Source organism: Pimephales promelas, chromosome 23, assembly GCF_988280905.1.
Source record: "Pimephales promelas chromosome 23, fPimPro1.hap1.1, whole genome shotgun sequence".
Taxonomy (NCBI): Eukaryota; Metazoa; Chordata; class Actinopteri; order Cypriniformes; family Leuciscidae; genus Pimephales; species Pimephales promelas.
The window spans coordinates 14,027,223-14,055,221 of NC_142791.1; the positions used below are offsets into that span (position 1 = coordinate 14,027,223).

The 27,999-nt window shown below is 38.0% G+C and overlaps 1 protein-coding gene across 1 annotated transcript; it reads left to right on the forward strand.

Annotated features, from left to right (window-relative positions):
- Positions 1–873: 873 nt before the first annotated feature.
- Positions 874–27,902, forward strand: LOC120484920 (up-regulator of cell proliferation). Its single transcript, XM_089126569.1, is given in 3 exon segments — positions 874–896; positions 21,877–26,487; positions 26,490–27,902. Coding segments are annotated over 2 exon segments (4,629 nt in total). The 5' UTR covers positions 874–896; positions 21,877–21,884; the 3' UTR covers positions 26,516–27,902.
- Positions 27,903–27,999: the final 97 nt, after the last annotated feature.

Sequence of the window (27,999 nt, forward strand, 5' to 3'; positions counted from 1 at the left end):
ACAATACAGATGTACAGATGTAGTACTGTATTAATTATATAAATGTCTGCTTGTGATATTCAGTGTTCATATTTTCTGTAAACGATCAGTGGAGAAATTGCAGTGTGTGATTTGGGGAAAGAATTAAGGACACATTTGAATGAGACATAATCTTTCAAGTTGCACTGATAAACTTTAAATTAGACCAGGTTATAAACATGAAGTATGGGTTTTAAGATGAATTGCTTTTTATCTTTTTAATGTTCTCTTTTTTTTCTTTTTCTTTTTTTTTTTTTTTGGTATGTTGTATTTCAGAAGAATAACCATAGATTTACAAATGGGCTCCAGGAAAAATCAATTAATCAAGAGTGCATTAATACTTCAATAGATCAAAACTCTTTTCCCTGAGAATGTCTTTTTTTTTTTTTTTTTTACAAAAACAATATATATTTGTACAAAGATACTATGCTGTAGCAACTCATAATGCCTCCAGTGGATTCATTCGTGACAGTGTTGAAATTGGGCAGCTTTCCAGATCTGCATTGTTTGTTCTGGTTCACACAGCATTCCAAAGGTCCTACAAGTTTCTGAAAATCACATGACTAAAAGGAAAAACTGAAACTGATAGGAAAAATATGAAAAATTAACAACAACAGTTTCTTTGTATTAGACTTTCTAATTTTAGTTTAATAAAGTGGAAAGTATAATAAAACATTTTGTTGTTAAATTTACAGAAATAACCATTATTGCACTTCAATCCTTCATAATAAAGGAATTTGAATGTTCTTTTAATGTAATCTCTTTATTTTAACTAAGATCATACCACCCTCACCTCTGTTGTTTGGTACAGTCCAAAGGGATAAAAGAGTGAGGTCGTCCTCACCCTTCAGACATCAGAGAATCATTTCAAATTCAGGGTAAGTCTCTGTTTCTTTTCAGATGTAAGAAGAAGACAAAGTTTTATTTATCTAGCTCCTTTCCGTAGCTCAAGGTTGCTTTACATTGTAATTTACGATACATTTGTACAATACAGATGTACAGATGTAGTACTGTATTAATTATATAAATGTCTGCTTGTGATATTCAGTGTTCATATTTTCTGTAAACGATCAGTGGAGAAATTGCAGTGTGTGATTTGGGGAAAGAATTAAGGACACATTTAGAATGAGACATAATCTTTCAAGTTTCACTGATAAACTTTAAATTAGACCAGGTTATAAACATGAAGTATGGGTTTTAAGATGAATTGCTTTTTAATGAATTTACTTTTGAATTTACTTTTTAATGTTCTATTTTTTTTCTTTTTCTTTCTTTTTTTTTTTGGTATGTTGTATTTCAGAAGAATAACCATAGATTTACAAATGGGCTCCAGGAAAAATCAATTAATCAAGAGTGCATTAATACTTCAATTCTTCAAAACTTTTCCCCGAGAATGTCCAGAGAAACATTGCATATTAATGGCAATTAACTTATTTGGCAATTACATCTAGTTTTGTTGTCAGTATTGCTCTTTCGGCCAGCTTTATAGTTTATCTATTAGATTTGGTTTATTTGTTAACTTTACACAATTCATTTAATCGCAGATAGCCTATTTTGCTTCATGTGCTTGGTCATTATTGGCCAGATCAGAAACTCTGTTTTACTTGACTTGGCTTGCACTGCTTAGCCTACTACTACGGTCTGTGAAATATTAATAATAATAATAATTTAAAGGTCCAATGTGTAAAAATGTTGAGTAGGCTATATATTAACAGAAATGCAACATGACATGAAATGCAATGTTTTTATTAACTTTACCTTAGAATGAGACATTTATATCTCCATAACCGCAGGCATCCCCTTCTATGAAGATCGACATATTGTGACGTCATGTTTCTACCGTAGCCGAACGCGAACAAACAGCGCTACAGAACGCATTTCATCACTATCTTGAAAGAGAAGCAGCAGAAAGCTAGCCCTGAACACCGTGAGTAGTGACTTTTCCCTTGTGAGTGGTGTAAAATATGTAGTTGGATTGTTTTATGTAACTTAGTTCTCCCTCGATGTGTTATGGCTTTGCTATGTGGAGATAAATGTGCTGGTTACGTTCGTGAGACAGCTGATTAGTACCTACTTATGTCATTGACCGTTAAACAGTTACAGGAATCACTAACCCGTCGATCTTGGAAGAGATCTAACTTTGTTAAGTTGATCGCGAAGCGTTTTCAAAATCAGAGAAAAAAGCCTTGTGTGTAGTAAATGATGTCTAGGGGATGCGGAGGCACGCGTCATGTCATTTTTGCCGTAGCCTACCTTTGGGCTCATGCGGACGCATCAAGTGTAGCCACGCCCGTTTCACACATACTCCGTTTGCAGTGCGTATTTTTTAAACCAACCTGTCATAATAAAACATGTTGAGTATCCCCTGAGAAGCCTATCTGAATGTGTGTCTTAATACAACAATTTTCTATCCACAGAGGGGGCATAGTCTATTTTAATTGTATTGAAATTAATAAGGCATCTTTGAGTAAACTTCGAGTATCATTTGTTTTCTGGGCCATGTGTCCTGGTTTTTGGTAATCAAAATATGTTCACCATATGCAGCAACTTTTATTAAAATAAAAGTTTTGCCATGGCTTTGCGATTCTCTTTAACAAACTTGGACGCATGCTCGTTTAAACACGATGCATACAATTCCATGCATTACTTATATATTAAGATGTCTTAAAGTAAAAATATGAAACAATTAAATATACCTTTATGGAGAGATTATTACATTTTATTGAATTAAATGCATTTATGGTGAAACTACTACATTTCGAGGTCAATCTGAGTTCATTTTGACCACGAACCGTGCGCTGTCACTTTATTTCTGCGTTTGCAGCACAGCAGAAATAGACTCGGTACGGAAAGTATGTGTGAAACGGGCGTACATACTCCGTTTGCAGTGCGTATGCGGAGAGTGTTGCGGTGCGTAGGCTATCCGGTACAGGAGCCGCACGCGCTAAAGTGCTTTCACATATGCTGCGTTTGCAGTGCGTGAACCGTACCACAAACACTCGCGATTTTTATTTCAAAATCAGAAGTTATGCAGCAATAGGGTGACCAGTGACCAACAGTCCTGTTATCAGTCCTGTGTTCACGACGTCCTGTCCTGCCGTTTTTTATAAAGTGATGTCCTGGTTTTCAAAAAAAAAAAAAAGAATAAATAAACGCTGGGAAAGATCAGCTTTATAGCAAAATATAGGAGATGAGCAAACAAGGAGGATGAGGAAGAAAAACAGAATAAAGAGGAAGAAAACTAGCTTGTTTTTGTATGTTTGTGAGAGGTATTTTTGTTCAATTTGAAGGTATTTCTTTTAGTTAATTAATATTTATATATTTATTTTTCTAATACAGAAGAGACATTATTTTTTATTCATTATTTCATTCATTATTTTTTAAACCTGTCATAAAACATATTGAGTATCCTCTGAGAAGCCTAGGCTATCTGAATTTGTGTCTTAATATAACAATTTTCTATCCACAGAGGGGGCATAGCCTATTTTAATTGTATTGAAATCAATAAAGGCCCGTACACACCGGGACGAATATCAGCGCGCGTATTCGTCAGCGTTTTTCAACGCGTTTTTTGTGTTCACACCCAAGCGTTTTTCGCTGACGATGAGCTGAGTAAACATGCAAATTCATTCCCTGACATTAGATGGCGCTTAACGTAAAACAGAAATAATAATAGAATATAGGGTGATCATATTCATGTCTCAATGTTTTATTATGACAGATTAAAAAAACCCCGAATGAAATAATGATAGAAATAATGTCTTCTGTATTAGAAAAATAAATATATAAATATTAAATAACTAAAAAAATGCCTCCAAATGTAACAAAAAATAGCTCTCACAAACTTACAAAAAACAAAATCTATTTATATCTTTAGTTTTCATCCTCTTTATCCTGTTTTTCTTCCTCATCCTTGTTTGTCCATCTATATTTTGCTGTAACTGATCTTTCCCAGGAGTTTTTTTGAAAACCAGGACATTTTCATCACTTAAAAACAGTCAGGACAGGACGTGGAAACAGGACATGTGTAACGCAAAAGTTGAGATGTTGCCCAGAGATAAAAACATAGCAGTTGTCAGATGAACAGATGCACGAGAGACGATTTGTCGTATTTCCCCGCGTTTAATAAAACCACTCAAACGTCACACTCGTCCTCCTCATACACGGGGATCGAGCGAGAGAAAACAAACAAACAAGCATCTGGTCACAATAGAAAAATAAAATAAAAGAAAGAATACAAAGAGTCGGCACAGCGGTTATCTCCTCTCCTCACTTGTCAAAATCTAACTGACATTATGCACACTATGCGCAGTTCTCATCTCAACTCAGATTTCTATAAAGCACAAAGTGACCGTTTTACATATGTCCCGGGAAAACAGGACTGTTGGTCACCCTATACTATACTATTATTACAGAAATACTAATATAAATATTATCTTATAGCTCTTTGTGCTCCGAGACCAGCAGCTCAACATTCATCTTGCCCATACAGTAGGTATCTTGTCTCTTCTTCGCCGTATGTGTGCTCGGCAAGACCGTTTTGTGTTTGAGCGCCCTCAAGTTGTGTTTTACTGTAACTTCAGAAGTACCAGACACGTGAGCAAACCCGCCGATCTCGTTGGTCGGATAGGTTTTGACGCGGCGCGTCAAACCAAAAAAACGAACCCGAGGCGTTTTTTTAAAAATGACGCTTTTACGCGTGGCGTTTTTCGCGTCGGTGTGAACACTCACATTGGCGCCCATTGTTTAGTCACGAGGCGTTAAACGTCGACGAATAACGCGCGCGAAATTCGTCCCGGTGTGAACAGGCCTTCAGAAGTACCAGACACGTGAGCAAACCCGCCAATCTCGTTGGTCGGATAGGTTTTGACGCGGCGCGTCAAACCAAAAAAACGAACCCAAGGCGTTTTTTTAAAAATGACGCTTTTACGCGTGGCGTTTTTCGCGTCGGTGTGAACACTCACATTGGCGCCCATTGTTTAGTCACGAGGCGTTAAACGTCGACGAATATCGCGCGCGAAATTCGTCCCGGTGTTGTATGAAGGTAGATTTGTGTCTTTATTATTCAATCAAAAAAAAAATGTTGCATCAATCAAAAAAAATATTTTCAATTAAAAAAACCTTCACTTCAATGAAAAAAAAACTTTTCAATCAAAGAAAAAAGTATTTGAATCCAAGAATATATTTGAAACTCAAAAAAATACATTTGAACACTGCTTTTCTTTGATTGAAAATGTTTTCTTTGATAGAAGTCCGTTTTTTTTTTTGTTTAAAGCAACCTTTTTAATTAAAGTAACATTGTTTTTTGATTGGACCATATAATGGGTAGGACATTTGTGTCTTTATCATTCAATCAAAAAAGAAGTTGCTTCAAACAAACAAACAACAGAATCAATACAAAAGTCACTTCAATGAAAAGATAAACATTTTCAAATATAGAAAATCATTTTTGAATGCAAATAAAATATTTGAGACTCCAAAAATTGCATTTGAACACCTTTTGTTTTAATTGAAAATGTTCTCTTTGATTGAAGTAATCTTTTTTGTGTTTGGGCCATACATGGGTAGGACATTTGTGTCTTAATCATTCAATTCCAAAAGAGTTGTTTTCAATCAAAGAAAAAACTGTTCAAAAGCAAAAAAAAAAAAAATTATTTACGTCGTGAATAAAAAAAGTATTGAAGAGAATGTGTTTTTTTCGTTGTTTTCGTTTTTTATTTGAAGTGAAAAAAAAAATAGAAGTTCAAATTGTTTTGATTGAATAATTAATTTTTTTTGAAGTGCAAAAAGTTTTGAAGTTAAATTTTTTTTGATTGAATCATTTTGACACAAACGTTCCGCAGTGGGCGGGTGCTTCTCTGTTGGTCAGACATGTTTGATTGACAAGTGTCTACACCAACGACATCTTTCTGACAAAGAAGTCATGTTCGCCACTCGCCAGCAAGTTTTTACCCCTACAGGATATTATCTATTTATCATTTGATCTTGTGGCTCTAAGCATCGCGCCAGCCACACCAGCCACACGATCTCTCACTGTTTATTATCAGAAACTCCGATTAATACACGAGAGCACACAGACAGTGTTATCCTGCTCTTGTGTACGGGCGTCAGTTTGGTTTGGTTTTAAATGTGCTGGGGGACGGAGAGACGTATTCGGAAGAGCATTTTCAAAAGTGCTGGGTACAATGACGCATTCATTATTTTTTTTCTCTTTCGAGTAGGCGCCGCGAGATGTTTCAAAAGTGGTGGGTACAAAATCGACCCTGGCAAAAAGTGGTGGGGACATGCATACATCTATACATCTTTTTTTTTTAAATAAAGCCTTTCTTTAAAGTGAATTTCGTTTTTAATAAATTGCATCTTGATTTTAATCAATGTTTGATCAACCAATTCCCAGGATTTAATAAATAAGAAGCAAAGCAAACATATAGGCATAGCAATAAAATCATGAACTTTTTGCTTTGCACGTTTCTCAAAGACATGATAAATAGGCTACATCTAGAAAGGTAGAAATGTCTAGCCTAATTTTAAACAAAACAATTCAAAACGAAAATAAATAGATTATTCTACTCTCAGATTATATTTAATCCATATGAAATGAGCATTTCTCTCGGCGCGTTCACTACTGCGAAGATGGCTCCAATACGGGCAAAAAGAGCAAATAAAATATAAGAAAAAATTACAAAAAGGTAGATAAGAGATGGATTGGACTTTATTTGCTCTCATCTGAGTGTCTCATGTAAACAGTGAGAGATCTTGTGGCAGGCGCGACGCTAGGTGACGCGCACGCTCCATTATGGACAAAAAGAGCAAATAAAATATAAAATAAGATGACAAAAAGATACTTAAGAGCAGGATTGCACTGTCTGTTTTCACATGTGCATCAATCGGAGTGTCTGATGGGTGTAAACAGTAACAGCCCATTCTCACCCCCAAGGCGTCACCTAACTGACGCCTTGGGAAGCATTTGGACATGCTTCAATATCTGACGCTTTAGGCGCCCTTTAGCGTCAGTTAGATGACGCCCTAGGATCGCGTGTACCCTACCCCCACCCCACACTTAAACCTAACCGCGTCCTCTAACAGATACGACGAGAGTTGTCGTATTTCCCCGCGTTTAATAAAACCACTCAAACGTTACACTTGTCCTCATACATGGGGATCGAGCGAGAAAAAAACAAAACAAAAACAAACATCTGGTCACAATAGAAAAATAAAATAAAAGAAAGAATACAAAGAGTCGGCAGAGCAGTTATCTCCTCTCCTCACTTGTCATAATCTAACTGACACTACGCGTACACTATACATACAGTCGGCAACGCGTCAACGCGTGGTCGGCGTGGGGGAAAGCAGCGCGACCATCCTATGTATTTGAATGACAAAAATGTCATATTGCGAGTCATTTATGCCTGCCGACCGGCAACGGTACATTGCAAAATTAACTGTAATAGGTTATGATTGCCCTTATTTAATTAAAAACTGGGTCAATGACCCAACCAAATGGCCGGAGGTGTCGTTTCCAGACTATTATATCTGGTTGAATCTTCAGGTAAGACATCGCGGAAGCTACCGGCAACACAAGCCTTACTCAATCAACTTGCGTATAAGTTACTATAAGTCCATAAAACCATGTCACTTACCAATTGTACGTATGCTTCACTCCAAACTATTAATCCTTTTGTAAAACGGTGATCAGTTAGTAGCTACGAAATTGCAGAGGGACTTTGCTGACAGTTATCCGAATTCTCACAGACTGCAGTCTGATAACCTTCAGCTGATAATAACGCTAATGTGACTGAGACATATGAAAAACAACTAAAGGAATCTTGTAGTATTTTTAGGACAAAATATTAGGCTATAGTAACGTTAATCCTATAGGAATACTAGAGTATTTTGGGACATAGCCTAGAAGTATAGAGGTATACAGAACATCACAGAAATATTATACACTACTATAGAATACTAATAATAGCCATAGGATTACTATAGTTCTTTTTCGTAAGGGATGTAACGTCAGACAAATCTGGCCCACTGCCTAATACGAGTTAAACATACTATCACACAGGGACCTCTACTCACACAGTAATCTAATAAGATATGATTAATTTTGCCATTTTGTTCTCCTATCCGGTTCTGTATGTATGTAAGAAAGGCCGTAGAACTTCAATTTATAATTTGTTTGTTTATTTGTGGTACAGAAAACGACACAGCAACTCTTCGGCATGATTGTCCCATGTATTTCAATGAGCGCCAAGGCAATGTTATCCCCCACGGCTAAATTCACACCACGTGACGGGGCGTTCCCGGGGGCGTTCCCAGACAACCGACTGTATCTATGCGCAGTTCTCATCTCAACTCAGATTTCTATAAAGCACAAAGTGATCGTTTTACACATGTCGCGGGAAAACAGGACTATTAGTCACCCTATACTATTATTACAGAAATACTAATATAAATATTATCATATAGCTCTTTATGCTCCGAGACCAGCAGCTCATCATCTTGCCCAAAACTATCTTATCTCTTCTTCGCCGTATGTGTGCTCGGCAAGACCGTTTTGTGTTTGAGCGCCTCCAAGTTGTGTTTTACTGTAACTTCAGAAGCACCAGACACGTGAGCAAACCCGCCAATCTCGTTGGTCGGATTGGTTTTGACGCGGCGCGTCAAACCAAAAAAACGAACCCGAGGAGTTTTTTTTAAAAATGACGCTTTTACGCGTGGCGTTTTTCGCGTCAGTGTGAACACTCACATTGGCGCCCATTGTTTAGTCACGAGGCGTTAAACGTCGACGAATATCGCGCGCGAAATTCGTCCCGGTGTGAACAGGCCTTTACACTCTTGTCTTAAGGCCCGTACACACCGGGACGAATATCAGCGCGCGTTATTCGTCAGCGTTTTTCAAAGCGTTTTTTGTGTTTACACCCAAGCGTTTTTCGCGGACGATGAGCCGAGTGAACATGCAAATTCATTCCCTGACATTAGATGGCGCTTAATGTAAAACAGAAATAATACTATACTAGGGTGATCATATTCATGTCTCAATGTTTTATTATGACAGATAAAAAACGAATGAAATGATGATAGAAATAATGTCTTCTGTATTAGAAAAATAAATATATAAATAATAAATAGCCTAACTAAAAGAAATGCCTCCAAATGTAACAAAAAATATCTCTCACAAACTTACAATAACGAACAAACAAAATCTATTTATATCTTTAGTTTTCATCCTCTTTATCTTGTTCTTCCTCGTCCACCTTGTTTGCCCATCTATATTTTGCTGTAGAACTGATCTTTCCCAGCAGTTTTTTTGAAAACCAGGACATTTTCATCACTTAAAAACAGCCAGGACAGGACATGTGTAACGCAAAGTTGAGATGTTGCCCAGAGATAAAAACATAGCACTAGTTGTCGGATGAACAGATGCACGAGAGACGAGAGTTGTCGTGTTTCCCCGCGTTTAATAAAACCACTCAAACGTTACACTCGTCCTCATACATGGGGATCGAGCGAGAAAAACAAACAAACAAACAAACAAACAAACATCTGGTCACAATAGAAAAATAAAATAAAAGAAAGAATACAAAGAGTCGGCAGAGCGGTTATCTCCTCTCCTCACTTGTCAAAATCTAACTGACACTATGAACACTATGCGCAGTTCTCATCTCAACTCAGATTTCTATAAAGCACAGTGATCGTTTTACACATGTCGCGGGAAAACAGGACTGTTGGTCACCCTATACTATACTATTATTACAGAAATATAATATAAATATGATCATATAGCTCTTTATGCTCCGAGACCAGCAGCTCAATATTCATCTGGCCCATAGGTATCTTGCCTTTTAGGATATCTCTTCTTCGCCGTATGTGTGCTCGGCAAAACCGTTTTGTGCTTGAACGCCCCCAAGTTGTGTTTTATTGTAACTTCAGAAGTACCAGACACGTGAGCAAACCAGCCAATCTCGTTGGTCGGATAGGTTTTGACGCGGCGCGTCAAACCAAAAAAACGAACCCGAGGCGGTTTTTTTTAAAAATGACGCTTTTACGCGTGGCGTTTTTCGCGTCGGTGTAAACACTCACATTGGCGCCCATTGTTTAGTCACGAGGCGTTAAACGTCGACGAATATCGCGCGCGAAATTCGTCCCGGTGTGAACAGGCCTTAACTCTGGATATTCTCTGCTGTCTTAAGGCCCGTACACACCTGGACGAATATCAGCGCGCGTTATTCGTCAGCGTTTTTCAACGCGTTTTTTGTGTTCACACCCAAGCGTTTTTCGCTGACGATGAGCCGAGTGAACATGCAAATTCATTCCCTGACATTAGATGGCGCTTAATGTAAAACAGACATAATAGTAGAATATACTAGGGTGATCATATTCATGTCTCAATGTTTTATTATGACAGATTAAAAAAACCTGAATGAAATAATGATAGAAATAATGTCTTCTGTATAAGAAAAATAAATATATAAATAATAAATAACTAAAAGAAATGCCTCCAAATGTAACAAATAATAGCTCTCACAAACTTACAAAAACGAACTAACAAAATCTATTTATATCTTTAGTTTTCATCCTCTTTATCATGTTTTTCTTCCTCATCCACCTTGTTTGTCCATCTATATTTTACTGTAGAACTGATCTTTCCCAGCAGTTTTTTTGAAAACCAGGACATTTTCAGCACTTAAAAACAGCCAGGACAGGACGTGGAAACAGGACAAGTTGAGATGTTGCCCAGAGATAAAAACATAGCACTAGTTGTCGGATGAACAGATGCACGAGAGACGAGAGTTGTCGTATTTCCCCGCGTTTAATAAAACCACTCAAACGTTACACTCGTCCTCATACATGGGGATCGAGCGAGAAAAAACAAACAAACAAACAAACAAACAAACAAACAAACAAACATCTGGTCACAATAGAAAATAAAATAAAAGAAAGAATACAAAGAGTCGGCAGAGCGGTTCTCCTCTCCTCACTTGTCAAAATCTAACTGACATTATGCGCAGTTCTCATCTCAACTCAGATTTCTATAAAGCACAAAGTGATCGTTTTACACATGTTTGCGGGAAAACAGGACTGTTGGTCACCCTATACTATACTATTATTACAGAAATACTAATATAAATATTATCATATAGCTCTTTATGCTCCGAGACCAGCAGCTCAATATTCATCTTGCCCATAGGTATCTTGCCTTGTAGGATATCTCTTCTTCGCCGTATGTGTGCTCGGCAAGACCGTTTTGTGCTTGAACACCCCCAAGTTGTGTTTTACTGTAACTTCAGAAGTACCAGACACGTGAGCAAACCCGCCAATCTCGTTGGTTGGATAGGTTTTGAAGCGTCGTGTCAAACCAAAAAAACGAACCGAGGCGTTTTTTTAAAAATGACGCTTTTACGCGTGGCGTTTTTCGCGTCGGTGTGAACACTCACATTGGCGCCCATTGTTTAGTCACAAGGCGTTAAACGTCGACGAATATCGCGCGCGAAATTCGTCCTGGTGTGAACAGGCCTTTAGCCAACGAGATGTTTGTTGTCCCGTTTTAGCAACCGTAACTTCTTCGAAAGGGAGGGGTGAGCAGTGGGCTGAGCCCTTAGTGCAAACTCGTAACCGAACCGCTAGATGTCGCTAAAAATCACACACTGCACCTTTAACTATATTGTTGTTGTTGCACTGCATTCGTTGAATTCTGAATTTTGCACACATCATTGAAAGCAAATTGTTTGTGGATAGCAGAGCATGTGAGCGAAACGGAGTGGTGTGATGCTCAGCTCAATATTCCGCTCTATGCGCGTGCGCTCCACCCAGTCGCTCGCGTCCCAAGCTAACGCTCCACTTATGAATCGCTCCACTTACGCTCACCGGTAAAACAAATCCCGCTCAGATATAAAATGTCTTTGTAGGCTACTCGCTTGTACTTTGTAATGAATAGGCCTATCTGGAATAAATGTATAAATTACATTTGCAATTGTAAATAGAAGTTATTTCTGGGTGATTCTGATTCTGAATCAAAGTCTGTTCTTTTTATTCATTTAATGCATTAATAAGCATGTCTAGCCCTTTGGAAAACTTGTCTATTAAATGTAATAACTGACAGGGTATATCTATGGTGGCCGAGAGAGCTCACCGCGCTGCAACCTGATGAAGACGAATGCAAATTCAAAAAAACGTGTGCAACTATAAAAACGCATTCAAATACAAAAATACATCCGCAAATTAAGAAAAACATCTTCATCAGTTCCACAACACACCTGTGCTCCAAGTACTCACAACACAACCAGAAACGCGCTCTCTCGGCCACCGTATATATTTGATTTTTGTTATTTTATTTCCGTGAACATAACTGCAATTGCAAAGCGCGCGCACACACAAACAAGATGAAATGCATGTAGAACTTCACAAAACACCATGCTCATAAAAGCACACACAGGTGAAATGCACTTAACAACATCTTATCAAAGCACACCTGGATGATTTACTGGCATTAGTAAAAGAAACGCGTGTTTTAAAGTTTAAATAGACCAAAACTGCGGGTAATAGAGAGCCTAAGTCCCTCACCTTCCGGTCGACCACCATGGGATCTTATTTCGGAAAAATATTGAATGGTAGTCAATGGCGAGAGACAACAAATATTTTGATCTCGTTTGAATTGTGCCCTGAATTACACATATGATGTTTGTCAATTTAAAAGATACATTTTAAAGTAAAGAAAGTCGCAGTTTGATGTAAACCATTGAGGTAGACTGTGAAAATACGTAATTACAAAGACTACAAACCCCAGAGGCGCACATTTTCTTTCAATGAATGAAGCTAACCTTACTGAGGCTGTCTGTCAGTTTCTACAGTCTTACGTTATAATCATAACGTTACGCCGTCATACCTGAGTGTTTTGTACCAGACTGCACACACACAAGCAGCGGATCTCGTTTCTCTTCCCGGGAGATGTAGTTCATAGAGCGATTTTCACATAAAACTAAATGTTACTCTTCTGTTGTATGACAAACTGCAACGTTTTGGACTTTTAGAATTATCTTTTTTAATTGCTGTCTATTTAAAAACGTCTCAATCTTTACACTACTTTATTTATAGATATATATTGCTATATTTAATATTTTTAAATCGTACAAAATTAACAATATAATATTTCGTTCCATGGTTTAGTAAATCGTGACCACGTTGTAATAATTGTTTCCTTGTTTTAATAAAACGAGAGTATACAAATTCCACTTTTCCATTCTTCACGTTTTCCTTGGTTGCATTCATCATTTGAAGTCGATGCATTAGAGCTCCTGGGATTCAATCTCTGTGCATGTGAATAGCCTTTATAAAGCGATTCATCAGTGGAGCGTTGGCTTGGGACCCGAGCGACTGAGTGGAGCGCACGCGCATAGAGCGGAATATTGAGCTGAGCATCACACCGCTCTGCTCACATGCTCCACCACCCACAAACAAATTGCTTTATGTGTGCAAAATTCAGAATTCAATGAATGCAGTGCAACAACAACAATTTGTTAAATTAATATTAATAATAATAATAATAATAATAATTAAAGCTGCAAGCAGCATTTATCGGTGTTCAAGCAGTTCAGATCTTTAAGGCATTTAAGCACAAACCCAGCTAGCAAAAATTGTGCGGACCAAAAGAGGCCCGATTAAGGATAAAACACTCGGCCGATCCTCGGCATGAATCTAGGTCCGATTGTTCTGCGATCGCTCGGTATTAACGCGGCCCGATTGCGGAACCCCGATTGAACGGACGCTCCCCTCCAATCCTGTTCCTTGTTTGGGCTTATTTAAACTTTATTGATTTTTCATTCATGTCGGTTTAATACTAAAATACCTGAGTAGCCGTTATTTATGCAAGATAAACTGAAAATAAATCAGCACAAAGAATACAAGTTTCATGTTTAATGCATTTTTTATTGAACAACACTTTATTTTTCTCTCTGGTAATTTAAAGGGTTAGATCACCCAAAAATGAAAATTATGTCATTAATGACTCACTTAAAGCATCAAAATACATTAGGTTGTATGTAGCAGGCATGATTTATCATGATATACTGTATTTCAGCGTGATATTACATAATTAACCATGTTCCAATATGATTTATCATAATTTACCATGTTAAAATATGATTTACTAGTTTAGTTCACACACTCATTTTCAACTTCAGGATAATAGTAATTTTTTACTAAATGTGGTTGTAAATGTTAAAAGATTGAATTGATAAAGCTATACTATGAATTATAGTTGAGTATTGTGAAAAAAAAATAATTTAAACAGCAGCGGGCAGTAAAACACCACTCATTGGCCACCTATAATCCGATCCTCACGGAACTTTGCGGAGGAACTTTGGTTGCTGTAGCGCCACCTATGGGCCAACAGGGCTCATACTCTGATAGCTTCTCCATAATTTGAGGCCCTACCATCTGACAAAGTTTCAGAGCTCCAGCCCTTACAGTTTGGGCTGCACGATGCGTTTTAGGGGATTTTTTTTTTCTTTCTAGCAAATACAATAGGTTTTCAGCACTTCGCGCTTGAACACCTAATAATGAGAGACCTTTTTGACGATTGTAGCGCCACCTATGATCCGATCCTCACGAAACTTTTCATGCTTCCTAACCATGTTAGGACACATGCTCATCGATTTTTGTGAAGTTGTGACTTTTTGGGGGGGATTTAGGGGCTTTTGACTGAATTTTGCCACAGACCACTATCTAAATGACCCTGTTACAGCCAACCAAATGCAAAATTTCAACTTTTTTTCGATAATTATTGATCTAGAGAGTCCAGAGAATAGGCCTAGACTGGTTTGGTCCCGATTGGGCAAAAAACCAGGGACTAGTTAGCAAAAGTGGGTTTTGGACAAAAACCGAAATAACAAATTTTTTTTGCTCCAAATGGAAATCCGAGATATACATCTTGTCCGTCTTGAGCCAGGGATTACAGTGGTGTAAAAAAATCAAACGGTCTAGGAGTTATGAGCAATTTAGTACTTTTGGTTGCTGTAGCGCCACCTATGGGCCAATCGGGCTCGTACTCTAATATCTCCACAATTTGAGGCCCTACCATCTGACAAAGTTTCAGAGCTCCAGCCCTTACGGTTTGGGCTGCACGATGTGTTTTAGGGGATTTTTTTTTCTTTCTAAATACAATAGGTTTTCAGCACTTCGTGCTTGAACACCTAATAATTCACAGACAGTATAGTGGTAGGCTAAGGCAGTGCAAGCCAAGTCAAGTAAAACAGAATTTCTGATCTGGCCAATAATGACCAAGCATATGAAGCAAAATAGGCTATCTGCGATTAAATGAGTTGTGTAAAGTTAACAAATAAACCAAATCTAATAGATGAACTATAAAGCTGGCCGAAGGAGCAATAGACTACTGACAACAAAACTGAAGAGTGAACAGAAGATCCAAAAGCAGTAGTTTAATTAATAAGGGTAATCCAAATCGTAGTCTTCCAGGCAGGGGTCAAAATTCAAATAATCACACCAAACATGACACAAAACACAAACCAACTTGAAAACAGACCGAAGAAGTGGTGATGACATCTAACAATGACTTCGTACACATACTCACAGACAGGGAATATACACAGATCTAACAATAAACAGCTGCGAACAATGATTACGGGGAACAGCTGAGTGCAATGAACTGATGAGTGACAGTGACAGACAGAATGCTGGGAAATGAAGTCAAATGTGAAGGACACCGTGAGAATGAGGACCTGGAATCAGTATTATACCCTGCAGCAAAACTGTTAACTTGAGTATAACTCCACCTTGGTTTTTCTGTTATCCTTTAGTTAATACAGGATCTAAAAAACATATAAGACAGGATTGTATAAAAGTGTGCAACAGTATATAGAAGCAAGATATAATGATACAGTACAAATATTTACAGATGCATCCAAAGATCTAACTGGTAAAACGGGGGTTTCTGTGTACATTCCTAAATATAAAGTCACAATACAAAAAAGAACCTCAAACCACCTCTCAATTTTCTCTGCAGAAATGATGGCCATCATAATGGCATTACAGTGGGTAGAAGAAGTGAAGCCATACAAATCGGTTGTTTGTTCGGACTCTATGTCCTCCTTAACTAACTAGTATCCAGACTGGGAAATCTGAATGCAGGCAGCATCTTTTACATGAAGTTCATCAGATGATATTCAGAATAACGCAACAGAAGCTAATAATACATTTCACTTGGGTTCCAGCGCACACCGGTATTGAGGGTAATGAGAAGGCTGACAAGTTGGCAAAAGAAGCACTTAAAGCAGAACAAGTAGAAATACAGGTTCCACTTAGCAAATCAGAAATTAAAACAATGATTAAAGATGGTATTCATAAACTCTGGCAAAATTAATGGGATAAGGGGGGAAAGGGTAGGCATTTATATAGTATACAACAAAGTGTTACAGTTATTAAAATGAGTTCATTAACACGACAGGAGGAAACATGGTTCACTAGGCTGATAGGACATACAGGACTGAACAGCAACCTACATATAAGCATGTACTTTTGATATGTAGGCAGTACCATGAAGAGAGAGAAAAGATTAAGAGGGCAACAAAGTCTGTTAATTTAAGCAACCTGTTGAAACTACCAGGAACACAGTCTACAATAAAAGCAGTGAGAGAATTTCTTAAAAAAAATACAAACAAACAAAAAAAACACAGTTAGCAAGAAGAATTTAGTCGTATTATTTATTTTAGTTTTATTTTATTTTCTATGGAGGTTGAGTTGAGTTTGAAGCTGGAGGAGCTAAACACGTAGCGCCAGCTGAAGCTTGGGCTCTAACTCTCTGTTATTTATATATATATATATATATATATATATATATATATATATATATTTTTTTTTTTTTCTCTCCCAATGTGATCACACCCATTCCAGTAGATGGTGGTAATGCACATAGCTTGCAAACTGCCAATAAAAATCCCAGAAGAAGAAGAAGACGAAGAAGAAGAAGAAGAACGAGAACGAGGACCTCTAGTGATAAACAAGGGAAACACAACCAGACACTGTGACAAAAACTAGGTGTAATTGCCAAATAAGATAATTGCCATTAATATGCAATGTTTTAGAAAAGTATAAATTAGTAGAATATTCAGTGTTATGAAAACAGTAGGTCAACATATCATTCTTACAATGCGTTCTTTAATTCCCGGTCTTATTCTGCCCTCTAGTGGCATATCGAAATGAATAGAAACCTTTACAAATTTACTAATGGAGGCGCAAATTATAATCACCAATACAAAATAAAACAAAAAGTCTTTAATACACAAAAATGTCTCTATTTTGTACAAATTTCTGCACATTCGTTGATTCTGAATTTTGCACATGCATTTGAAAGCAATTTGTTTGTGGATAGCCTAAAATATCTGCAACATCAAGTTCAAGGATAATTGTGTGTGCATTTCTTAATCAATATGACAGCCTACTAAAATCATAATAAAGTATAGCCTACTACAAAAAATCAGATAAGTCCAGAATATGAACGTAAAGCGTTCATATCATTATTAAATATTATTATTCAAAAATAATATGATTAATAATGATTATTATTAAAAATAACCAGCATCTTTCAGTATCTAGAACAACGGAAAACTAAACAACAGCCAAAATGAATCATTTTCCTGTTGTAAAGCTGTAACGCCTCCACTGAAGTTGATTCGTTTTTCTGAGCCCAAAAGCATTTTATTTCTTAAAGGGTTAGTTCACCCAAAAATGAAAATTAATTCATTAATTACTCACCCCCATGCTGTACCAACCCCGTAAGACCTTCGTTCATAAATATCATAAATAACTTCGTTCATAAATAACATAAATAACGACTTTATTCCACTATTCCATTACTTCCTTATGGGCGCATGCGCGAGAACTGAGACGAGGACGTTCTCATTCGTCTACTTCTTGTTACCGGCTGCTCACCGCTTAGGAGTTTTACCGCCCCCTACCGTATAAGATGATGTGCTGATATAGCTGGAACTGGAAGCGCAAAACTTTCTGTTTACAAGCAGAGGAAGATGCGCGCTGTACATACGCTTTTCAATTTGCGTATTTTCACTATAAGGTGCACTTAAAAGCCTTTAATCTTCTCAAAAAACGACAGTGTTCCTTATAATCCGGAGCGGCTTATATATGGATCATCATTTTATACGGTAGGTGGCGGTAAAACTCCTAAGCGGTGAGCAGCCGGTAACAAGAAGTAGACGAATGAGAACGTCCTCGTCTCAGTTCTCGCGCATATGCGCCCATAAGGAAGTAATGGAATAGTGGAATAAAGTCGTCAGTTGTGTTTTTTTTGCAAAAAAAGTAGTCTCGTCGCTTGATAAACTTATAATTGAGCCGCTGTAGGCACATGGAATATTTAAACCTTTTCTTCAATGACTTTATGGGCCGTCAAGAGCCAGTCCCTTAGGAAGCCTATGGAAGAGTGATCCAGCTCTCAGATTCAATCAAAAATATCTTTATTTGTGTTCCGAAGATGAACGAAGGTCTTACGGGGTTGGAACAGCATGGGGGTGAGTAATTAATGACTTAATTTTCATTTTTGGGTGAATTAACCCTTTAATTCAATAAGTGTACAAACAAAGCACTTGAAAATAAACATAACTTAAACATAAACTTAACTAGCATGGCATGGACTTGAAACTCACAGGACAGCATCAAAAGATAACAAAGCTAGATCATGATAGTAAACAAAAGTCAGCAAACTGCCACTGCTACTTCCAAAGAATCAATTTATTGATTTCATCAATATACTTTATTTTGGAAGCAGCAGTGGCAGTGCGCCGACTTTTGTTTACTCTTAAGTGCTTGATCTGATTGCGCACCTGCCTTAAGTTTTCTGGATGTGCGCAGGCTACTCTACTACTTTAAAGCTAAATACACAGATTACTGATGATCAAATGAGAAACACCTTAATTCAATGAAACAATAAAACCAATGAGAGCGTAACAGAAATGAAAACAAAAGCACATTAGGCATGAACACAAGTGAAACCCCTGGGAGCAGAGCATGCACAGACACCTGCCCCCACCTGCCCATATTCGGCGAGAGCGGCCAGGCTCGTGCTTCTCGCGGTTTGGGTCCAGTATTTGCCGAGGCGACGCGTTGCCTCAAATCGTGAGATGGTCCTCACTGCGGAACATGAAATCCATGGGGAGGAGTCGGATCCAGATCCAACTCCTCCCACCTTACATACACCTAAACCTAACCAACTCCGCCCCCTGATCCCTAAACCCACCCCTAATCCCTAAACCCAACCCTAATCCTACCCATCTCCACCCCTTGGATCGTGATCCAACTCCTCCCCGTGGATCTCATGTTCTGCATTGAGGTGCTACTGCAAATCGTGGGAGTAGTAATTGGAGCTGATAGAGAAGTTTGAGACGGCTTCGGCCCTTTCTCCACCCACATCTGCCAAGCCCATCTGGAAGCCCACTCTGTGACTTCTTCCACCCCAAATGAGAGCCCGACACTGGGTTGGTCTAGCTCTGAGGAGGTGGATTTCATTAGCATTGATGACTCGCTACCTCCGTCCTTCACCTTCTGGTTGTGTTCTTGCTCTAGCCAGATGCTAATAAAATACTTAATGGCCCTTTAAACACCCACTCTATTGTCTAATATCTGGCGAGCAGCTCAATTCTTGTCCTCATTTGACAAACCTTTTACACCTCTGTCGGCAAGTAACTTTGTGGGCGGGTCTTGGGCACTGTTGCTATTTTATCGGTGGGATAATGACTCTAGCACCCCAACCAAGTTTAAAAGGGGTTGGTCTGAAATAGCTTCATTATTCTTAGGAGTGGTTTGGGTGTAACGTGAAAAAAATCAATCAGAGCGTCATCCAACATACCCTTTAAGGGCAGGTGCGCATGTTGCACGGCGGATTTTTATTATTATTTACCACGCCAGGAGTGGTTCACAGCCGAGGAGACCGACGTTTATGTCAGAGCAGTGAAAGACAGAAAACTGACGTTGTATGGGATGTGAGAAACCGACCCAAATAAGTGTCGGTTAAACAGGCATGGGACACACCACAATGATTTCCTTCATGTGTTAATATTTTTCCTTGTTATAATGTATGATTTGCAAAAAAACTGCTGCATCATTGTTGATGAGAGAATCAAAGTGTATGTGCGTTGAGCACCCGCTACATTATGGCAAAGCATGCACACTTAAAATAGCATTTATGAACAACGTGCTACGCTCCACTGACTTTAGGCTAGGTTTTTTTTTCTGGTCAGTGGCACAATAGGCTCTATGTACGATCGCTTCGGTTTGTCTCAGCACGCCCAATTACATCCGATGCTGCGTCAGAAGCCGGTTTTGCATTAGGTGGAGATAGTGGCAAAGTAGCCTACACTTGCTGTTTGCAAAAACTTCCTGCGGTTAACGTGAATGATGTTAACAACACTGTGAGGCAGTTAGCTGTCACACATAAGAGTAAAAAAGAGAAGGTCTTTAAATTATATATTTCAAGCTACATCAACAACTTTGACTGTGAGCATTCTCTCATATCGTGCGCAATCCGACTAGCGAATCAGTTTCTAAAATCGTTGTCTCCGTTTCTGAGAAAATGAATTTTATGAAAGTTTTGCTGCTATTTTGCCTGCAGAACGCGCTTGCGGAAGTAAAGAAGCTGGCTAAGTTTCTTTCAGATATATACGTAGTTCGTGCATAAAGCGTATTGTTTTCTGGAACTGCAAAATAGCAGCACTAGGGAATGTTTGCGTCGAAACACGCCTCCTTTTTGTGCAGACCCGCCCAGGGAGCACAAGTTAATTTCCTAGTTTACTGACGTGCGTCTATGGAGGGAAAAGCCCGCTTTGCGCAGGTGAAAAATAGGAATGATAAATGCGTCAGTGTACAAAGTCATTTGCCCAAGATATGGACCTTAATCTTCATTATTCTTTCATCGTTATTCTTTTGTTTGTATCCTTCTTGTATTATGGCTTGCCCATCTACACCACTTTTATCCCTACATAAATTCACCTATTATCTGAAGTATTTCTATAAAATAATAATAATAATATATATATATATATATAAATTAACAATTCTTGGGAATTCTTTTAACAAAATAGTTTATGTAATAGATATAGTTCCTGGCACGACAGGTGCATTAGAGCTATATAACACAATTCATGTGTGGGCAGACCAATAGAAGCTACATCTACAATAGGGCTGTACGGCTACCAAATCAACAATCAGCAGATGAATTTCAGAGGCAATATTTTATCTCGAGGCGTGCTTTCTGCCCTCGCCTCTGCCAGTAAGCCCATTCCACTAGAGGTATGGCATTAAGTTTGATCAAAACCTTTGATGTAAGCTTTTGTAGACTGGACCTTCTGGCTGCACCAGGGTCTTAAGTGCTCTTGCCATGAGCTGTGCCTGGACAGTTTCAAACCAGGACAGGCATTTTACATTTGATTACTCCATTCAGCTTCAGTAATATTTCTAAAGCACTGTTTATTTCATTTGGATCTTTATTCTATTGTATTTATTTAACCTATTTCTTTAGATTTGCCAATGTTTTCTATTTATTTTCTATATATTTTAATACTGGCTGTTTACTTCAATAATTCAATTATCTATTTTGACCTTGCATGCTATTGCATATTCCCATATTGTTCCTGTGTGTATATCTCATATTATGTGCTGCCTGCTCTCAGTTAGTATGATTTGGTGATTTGTCTGTAGTCTGTTGTCTGTAGAAGGGCTGAAAATTTTGACACACTGGCTCACCCTCAAGATGTTCCAAACCGTTATAGTTTCTTTCTTCTGTTGAACACAAAAGAAGATATTTTAAAATGTAACTAATTTTCTTCTAATTTACAGGGAACATCATGAAGATCCTCCTGGAAAATTTAGGTTTGGCAGAGTGTTATGGCAAGAAACTCACTCTCCACAGACTGCTACAGATCAACAAGAAGAGTGTGACAGATGTGCCTGTCCAGTCCCTTTCAGATCTGCCATGGCTGTTCTTGAAGAGACTTATGTTGCTACAAAGGACAGCGAGGAGTGTTAAGTGTTCCTCAATAGATGGGGCAGAAGATTCAGATTGGGATGATGATCAGGATAGTACTGAATCAGATTGTCCTCAGTTAGTAAACCCTTTAGATGTTTTGACTGCTGTGTTCCTTTGTTCTGACAGTTTTCTTCAGCAGGAAATGATCATGAAAATGTCCATGTGTCAGTTTGCGATTCCTCTGCTGCTTCCAAACAGTGATAGCAATCAGATCATGCTTATGCTTTGGGCAATGAGAGATATTGTGAAAAAATACAGACCACACTCCCTGTCAGATGCAAGTGGATTTGTGGAAGAAAGGATTGTTCTCTCAAACCTACCGTTAGTGTCTTTTGTGAGACTTGGCAGGTGCAACATTTCCAAATCAGAAATTCTGAATAAAGTGCTCAGCAATCCACAGCAATACACTGATACCTTTGTGCACTTAAACATGGGTTGTGGAAACATTAAGAAGAAAATATCAAATGGCTTGGTTGAGATGGCCTGGTATCTTCCTTGTGGAAATGAAAACATTGATGTCTTTCCTGAGCCAATAGCAATTGCAAACTTGAGAGGTGACATCCTGAACTTTGAAACACAGTTCTCTTTTCTTTGTGAGGCTTCAACTGCTGTGTTTGTGTTCTTTGAATCCCAGCTTTTAGAAACACAGTTCATTTCAGTGTCCAGTCAAAAACCTACGCCTCAGCTATTTTTTGTGGGAGACTCCAACAACAACAGCATAAAGGCTACTGTCAAGAAGCTCAATCTAAAGAAAAGCAATTTCATCTTTAAAGCCAGCCAAAATGATGCAGACTTTGTTCACAAAATTCAGAGCAAGTTGCGAGACACAATTAATAACAATCATCACAAAACCTCAGTTATTCGTTTAGCTGAGATTGCACGAAATCTGAGAATCTTGGTGGACGAGGATAGTAAAGAATGTCAGCGTGCAAAAAAAATTGCAGATGAAATCACATCAAAAATAGAGGATATAGTGCAGTTCAAGAAGCAGGAGCTGCCCTTGCAAGGAGAGATCTTGATGAAACTGGCTAAGTTAGAGAAGGAGGAATACCGACTGAAGAACATTGGTGATAAGAAGAATGATGACTACAAAAAGGAACTTAAGAATCAGAAAAAGAAACTCAGAGAAGAGCAATACAGGAAAGACATATCTTTCACTATGAGCTGCTTCATCAGTGCAATATCAACACCAGAAAGGGACTACTTCTTAAAATGGTTGAGAATCGCTCTAGAGAATCGATCCCATGAAGTACTGCCTAAACTCAGAGAACTGTACAAACAGAAATGTCAAGATATTTGTGGAAACAAGACAGAAATTGCTGAGCTTGATAAAAAGATTTCAAACAGTTCTTTAGGAGTGGAGCATTTCATTCGAGAGATGAGCCAGCTTTACGAGGCTGCAGTCTCGCTTCCAGAATATGCACCTAACCGAAAACAGCTGGAGCACTTACCTAGACTCTGTGCTGAACTACTATTGGGTGGATTTTCACTTGAACTGGTGGATGGAGATTCTTCAAATATCCCTGAAAAATGGCTTTCTGGTGTGTTTTATGAATTAAACAGAATGGTTGAACCCAAAAACAAGATTAAGATTGTCACAGTTTTGGGCGTCCAGAGTTCAGGAAAGTCAACGCTGCTGAACACCATGTTTGGAGTTCAGTTTGCAGTAAGCAGTGGAAGGTGCACCAGGGGAGCCTTTATGCAGCTCATTAAAGTAGCAGATGATCGCCAAGCAGAACTCAAATGTGATTATATAGTGATAATTGACACTGAAGGACTGAAATCCCCTGAGCTCGCACAACTGGACAACAGCCATGAACATGACAATGAGTTGGCAACTATTGTTGTTGGACTGAGTGATGTAACAATTGTCAACATTGCAATGGAGAATTCAACAGAGATGAAAGACATTTTACAGATCATTGTTCATGCCTTCCTCAGGATGAAGGAGATAGGAAAGAAACACACGTGTTTGTTTGTACACCAGAATGTTGCTGATGTCTCGGCTCATGTTTCAAACATGAGAGACCGTAAATTTCTGTTGGAACAGCTGGATGAAATGACAAAAGCTGCAGCCAAAATGGAGAAAAAACTGGAATTCAGCAAATTTACAGATGTGTTGAAATATGACACTGCGACGGGTGACCACTACATCCCTGGATTGTGGCATGGAAACCCCCCAATGGCCCCAGTGAGTATTGGCTATAGTGAGTCTGTGTATAATCTCAAAAAACATATAATGGAAATCTTCAAAAGTTACGAGTCCTACAACATCAATGAATTTCTTAAATGGACCAAAGACTTGTGGACTGCTGTGAAATTTGAAAACTTCATCTTCAGTTTCAGGAATAGTCTGGTGGCTGATGCATACATGAAACTGTGCACAGAGTTCAACAAATGGGACTGGACACTGAGAAAGCAAATGCATTCATGGGCGTTAGAAGCTGAAACCAAGATCTTAAACCATGGAAAATTTGAAAACTCTGAGTCCGTTGAAGATGTTCGTAGTCGTTTACTACGGGAAACAGAAGCTAAGCTTTCAAAAGGACAAAAAGAAATTATTGACAAGATCAAATCATACTATCAACAAAGAGAAGGTCATGTTGAACTGGTGGAAAATTATCGACAAGACTTTATAAACTCTGCCACGTCTTTGAAGATGGAACTTTCAAATTCTGTCACAAGCAAACTGGATGCCGCTGTTTCACGTCGAAATGGAATGATCAAAGTGGAAGGAATCAAAAAGACATACATGGACACAATGGAGAAGAAAGTGCTAAACTTGCTGAAAAACTGTCGTAAGAACGACACAGACATGTCAGATGATAAGCTGGATGAAGCATTTGAAAAAATGTGGCGTGAGACTGTCAATACACTGGCAGGCACAGGGCTCAAACAACAAGATATCAAGACAAAAGTTCTTCTTCATTTGATGATGAGTCTTAAATCTAGAGGAAGTTCAATGGCTCAAAGCTTAGACAAAGTGAAAGATTTAAACAGTCATGGCCATGGAGACTTTGTTGTCAAAAATGACGGGTTATTGAGCACCATATTGAAATTTTTCTCTGCTCAGAAGATCAAGAATGTCCAAGAGATGTCAGACAACCTTATCAGAGATTGTTGGGAATTTGTTAAAGCAAAGAGGGAAAGTAAGGATGATTATGATGACACATACATCAGAAGAATTCTTAACATGATTGATGAGAAACTTAAGGATAATGAAGATCTCAAGCTAAAGGAAGATTTTGAGCTGTCCCTTAAACTGCACATATGTGGCTTCGCAAGTAGAGAATTTCAAGAGATTCACAATAAATTCATCAAGCAAAACAACCCACGAACAGCCTTGGAGAACTTCAAACAAACATACCGCTCTGACTTCATTGACCTTTACCGTGAACAAGACCAGTGTCAGAGGAAAGCTGATGAATTCATGAAAAACTGCCTAAAACCTGCCTTGGAAAGATATATTTCAGAGAACTTGGGCATGAAAATGGCAGACAAGATGGTGACTGGTGAAAACTCAGCAATTTTCGGAACAAGGACAACATTTCAGATTTCAGTCTTGAAAAATCTTCTTGATAAATTTAAATTTGAAACATATTTGCATTTCATCTCATCATATGAAACGTTTGTTAAAACCTTTATTTTGGACAAAATCAAAAAGCACTTTTCAGAAGAGAACAGAATGTTCACATTGGAGGAGAATATCGTCAATGAAGTCATCAGTGAAATTAAAAAGGCTATTGAAGAGGCAGGTCAAGACCCAAAGATAAATGACATCAAGGGATTTATTGAGAACTTTTGTAAAAAACTTGAAAAAAAGTTTGTTTTTCCCAAGGACGCAGTGGACAAAATCAGCACACTGAACAATGCAAATCTAAAAAGATTTGCTGAATGCCTTCAATGTTCTGTAATGGACATGGATAAATCACTGAAAGTGAGTTTCCAAGCAATAGATTTTCAAAGCAAAATATATCGTCTTGAAACCAAACCACAGGATGTGCTTTTCCAACGAGTACATGGCTGTGGGAAACAGTGTCCATTCTGTAAAGCACCATGTGAGGCTGGAGGAGACAAACACACTAAACACTTTGTCTCAATCCACAGACCAGAAGGTCTCGGCCGCTACAGATTTGATGATTCTAAAAAACTAGTGACCGACATCTGCTCTTCTTCAGTACACGGCAACTCAAGCTTTAAGTGCGGAGACACCAAGGATCAGTGGCATCCATATAAAGAATACAGCAAAATCTATCCAGACTGGCGAATCGATCCAGACCCCAGCATAGAGGCCTCAGCATACTGGAAATACGTGATGGCAGAATTCAATGAGCAGTTTGCAGAGAAGTACAATGCAAAGCCTGCAGAAATACCCTGGGGAAAAATCACAAAGGCAGATGCAGAGAAATGCCTAAACATCAATTAACTACCTCTCTGACCTCTGTTTAAATCAGTTTGGTATGATGTTAAGAAAACTCAAAACTCACACCTTAAAATCCAAGTATCCATGACTATTAACTATGACAACAAATGAAGAAAAAAAACCCTGCTGGTTTCAATATTAATCATCGCATATCCTGAATAATGCATGAGTGCCATTATACAAAAAGTTGCTTGCACTTGCTCTTGCCTTGTAATAAGACAACATGAAAAATAATTAAACTTTTTTTTTTTTCAATAAAATAAAGATGTAAACCTTTAGTACTAATTCAAATGTTATAGTATACTCTTAGTGACAAATTATTATTTTACATGCATTAATTATTTTGTTTTGTTGACATTCATGACATCTTAGATTTTCTTTTAAATGTTTGAAAGAAAAATTTTGAGCTTCAAATCTTACTCTTGGATTTTTATTCATGTACTATACGTATAACTGAGCTTATTTCTGAGCTATGTTTGTGATTGTGTATATTATATTGGGTTGTGATTGTGAATTTGATTTTGGTTTGTGATTGTGAATTTGATTTTGGTTTGTGACTGTGAATCTGATTTTGATAAGAGTGGTTGCTCTATGACATAAAGGCATGTCTGTATCAGTGAGGTCACAACACTGCTGACATCTGGATCAGTTTAATTAACATTTGAAGCATTTGCTAATCACATGAAATCAATGTAACCTGAATAAATATTGCTGGCATCAGAGTTGTTTTGTAACTTTTATTGTTAATAATATACTGTCTATCTTGCATCTACAATTGAACAAAGTCACCACCATTAAACAATCTAAAGATATTGATTTAATATATTATATCCTCCTATCGAACACCTTGGGATGAGAATGCGTTGGTTTACCATGTTAAACTCCCTCCCCCATAAGCACTGCTCTCAACACAGTGTCATACTGTCACTATGCAAACAATTTATGAATAATTAATGAACTTTGTGTGTGACAGTTGTCTCTGCACAAGTAATGAACCAATAATGAGCAGTGAATTAAGTGGAAGGTCTTATGCTCCCAGTCTCCCTCTGCTGGACAGGCCGTTGTGTAACACGTTCATTGTTGCTTCGCATGGTGTGTGTCCTGTGCTGAGAATTCTTAAGGTAAATTATGGTAATTTCTTTCTTAATTTGTAATGTTACTTTTCCAAAATGACACAAACTCAATGATAAATTCATCCCACAGTTGGAACTTGCAGGGCGTAGCCTTCAAAATAAGACATTAATTTCTCCCTTTGGGTATGGACTAATTTCTCCCATCATGGTTTGCTTGCCTTGTTGGTTTACTTACTGCAATCTGATCTTCCCTGTATTGATTGACCGCTTTACATGCGTTTCTCAGGTGTGTTATTCTCACATGTCAACAATAAAGTCCCAATGTGTATTTTTATCCTCATCCAGTGTGTGTTTGATTCTCATAATCACTTACTAACTAATTGTATGAAGCTCAGATTTTTATTGGGGTTTCATGGATCTAGAAATGAATTTCCGTG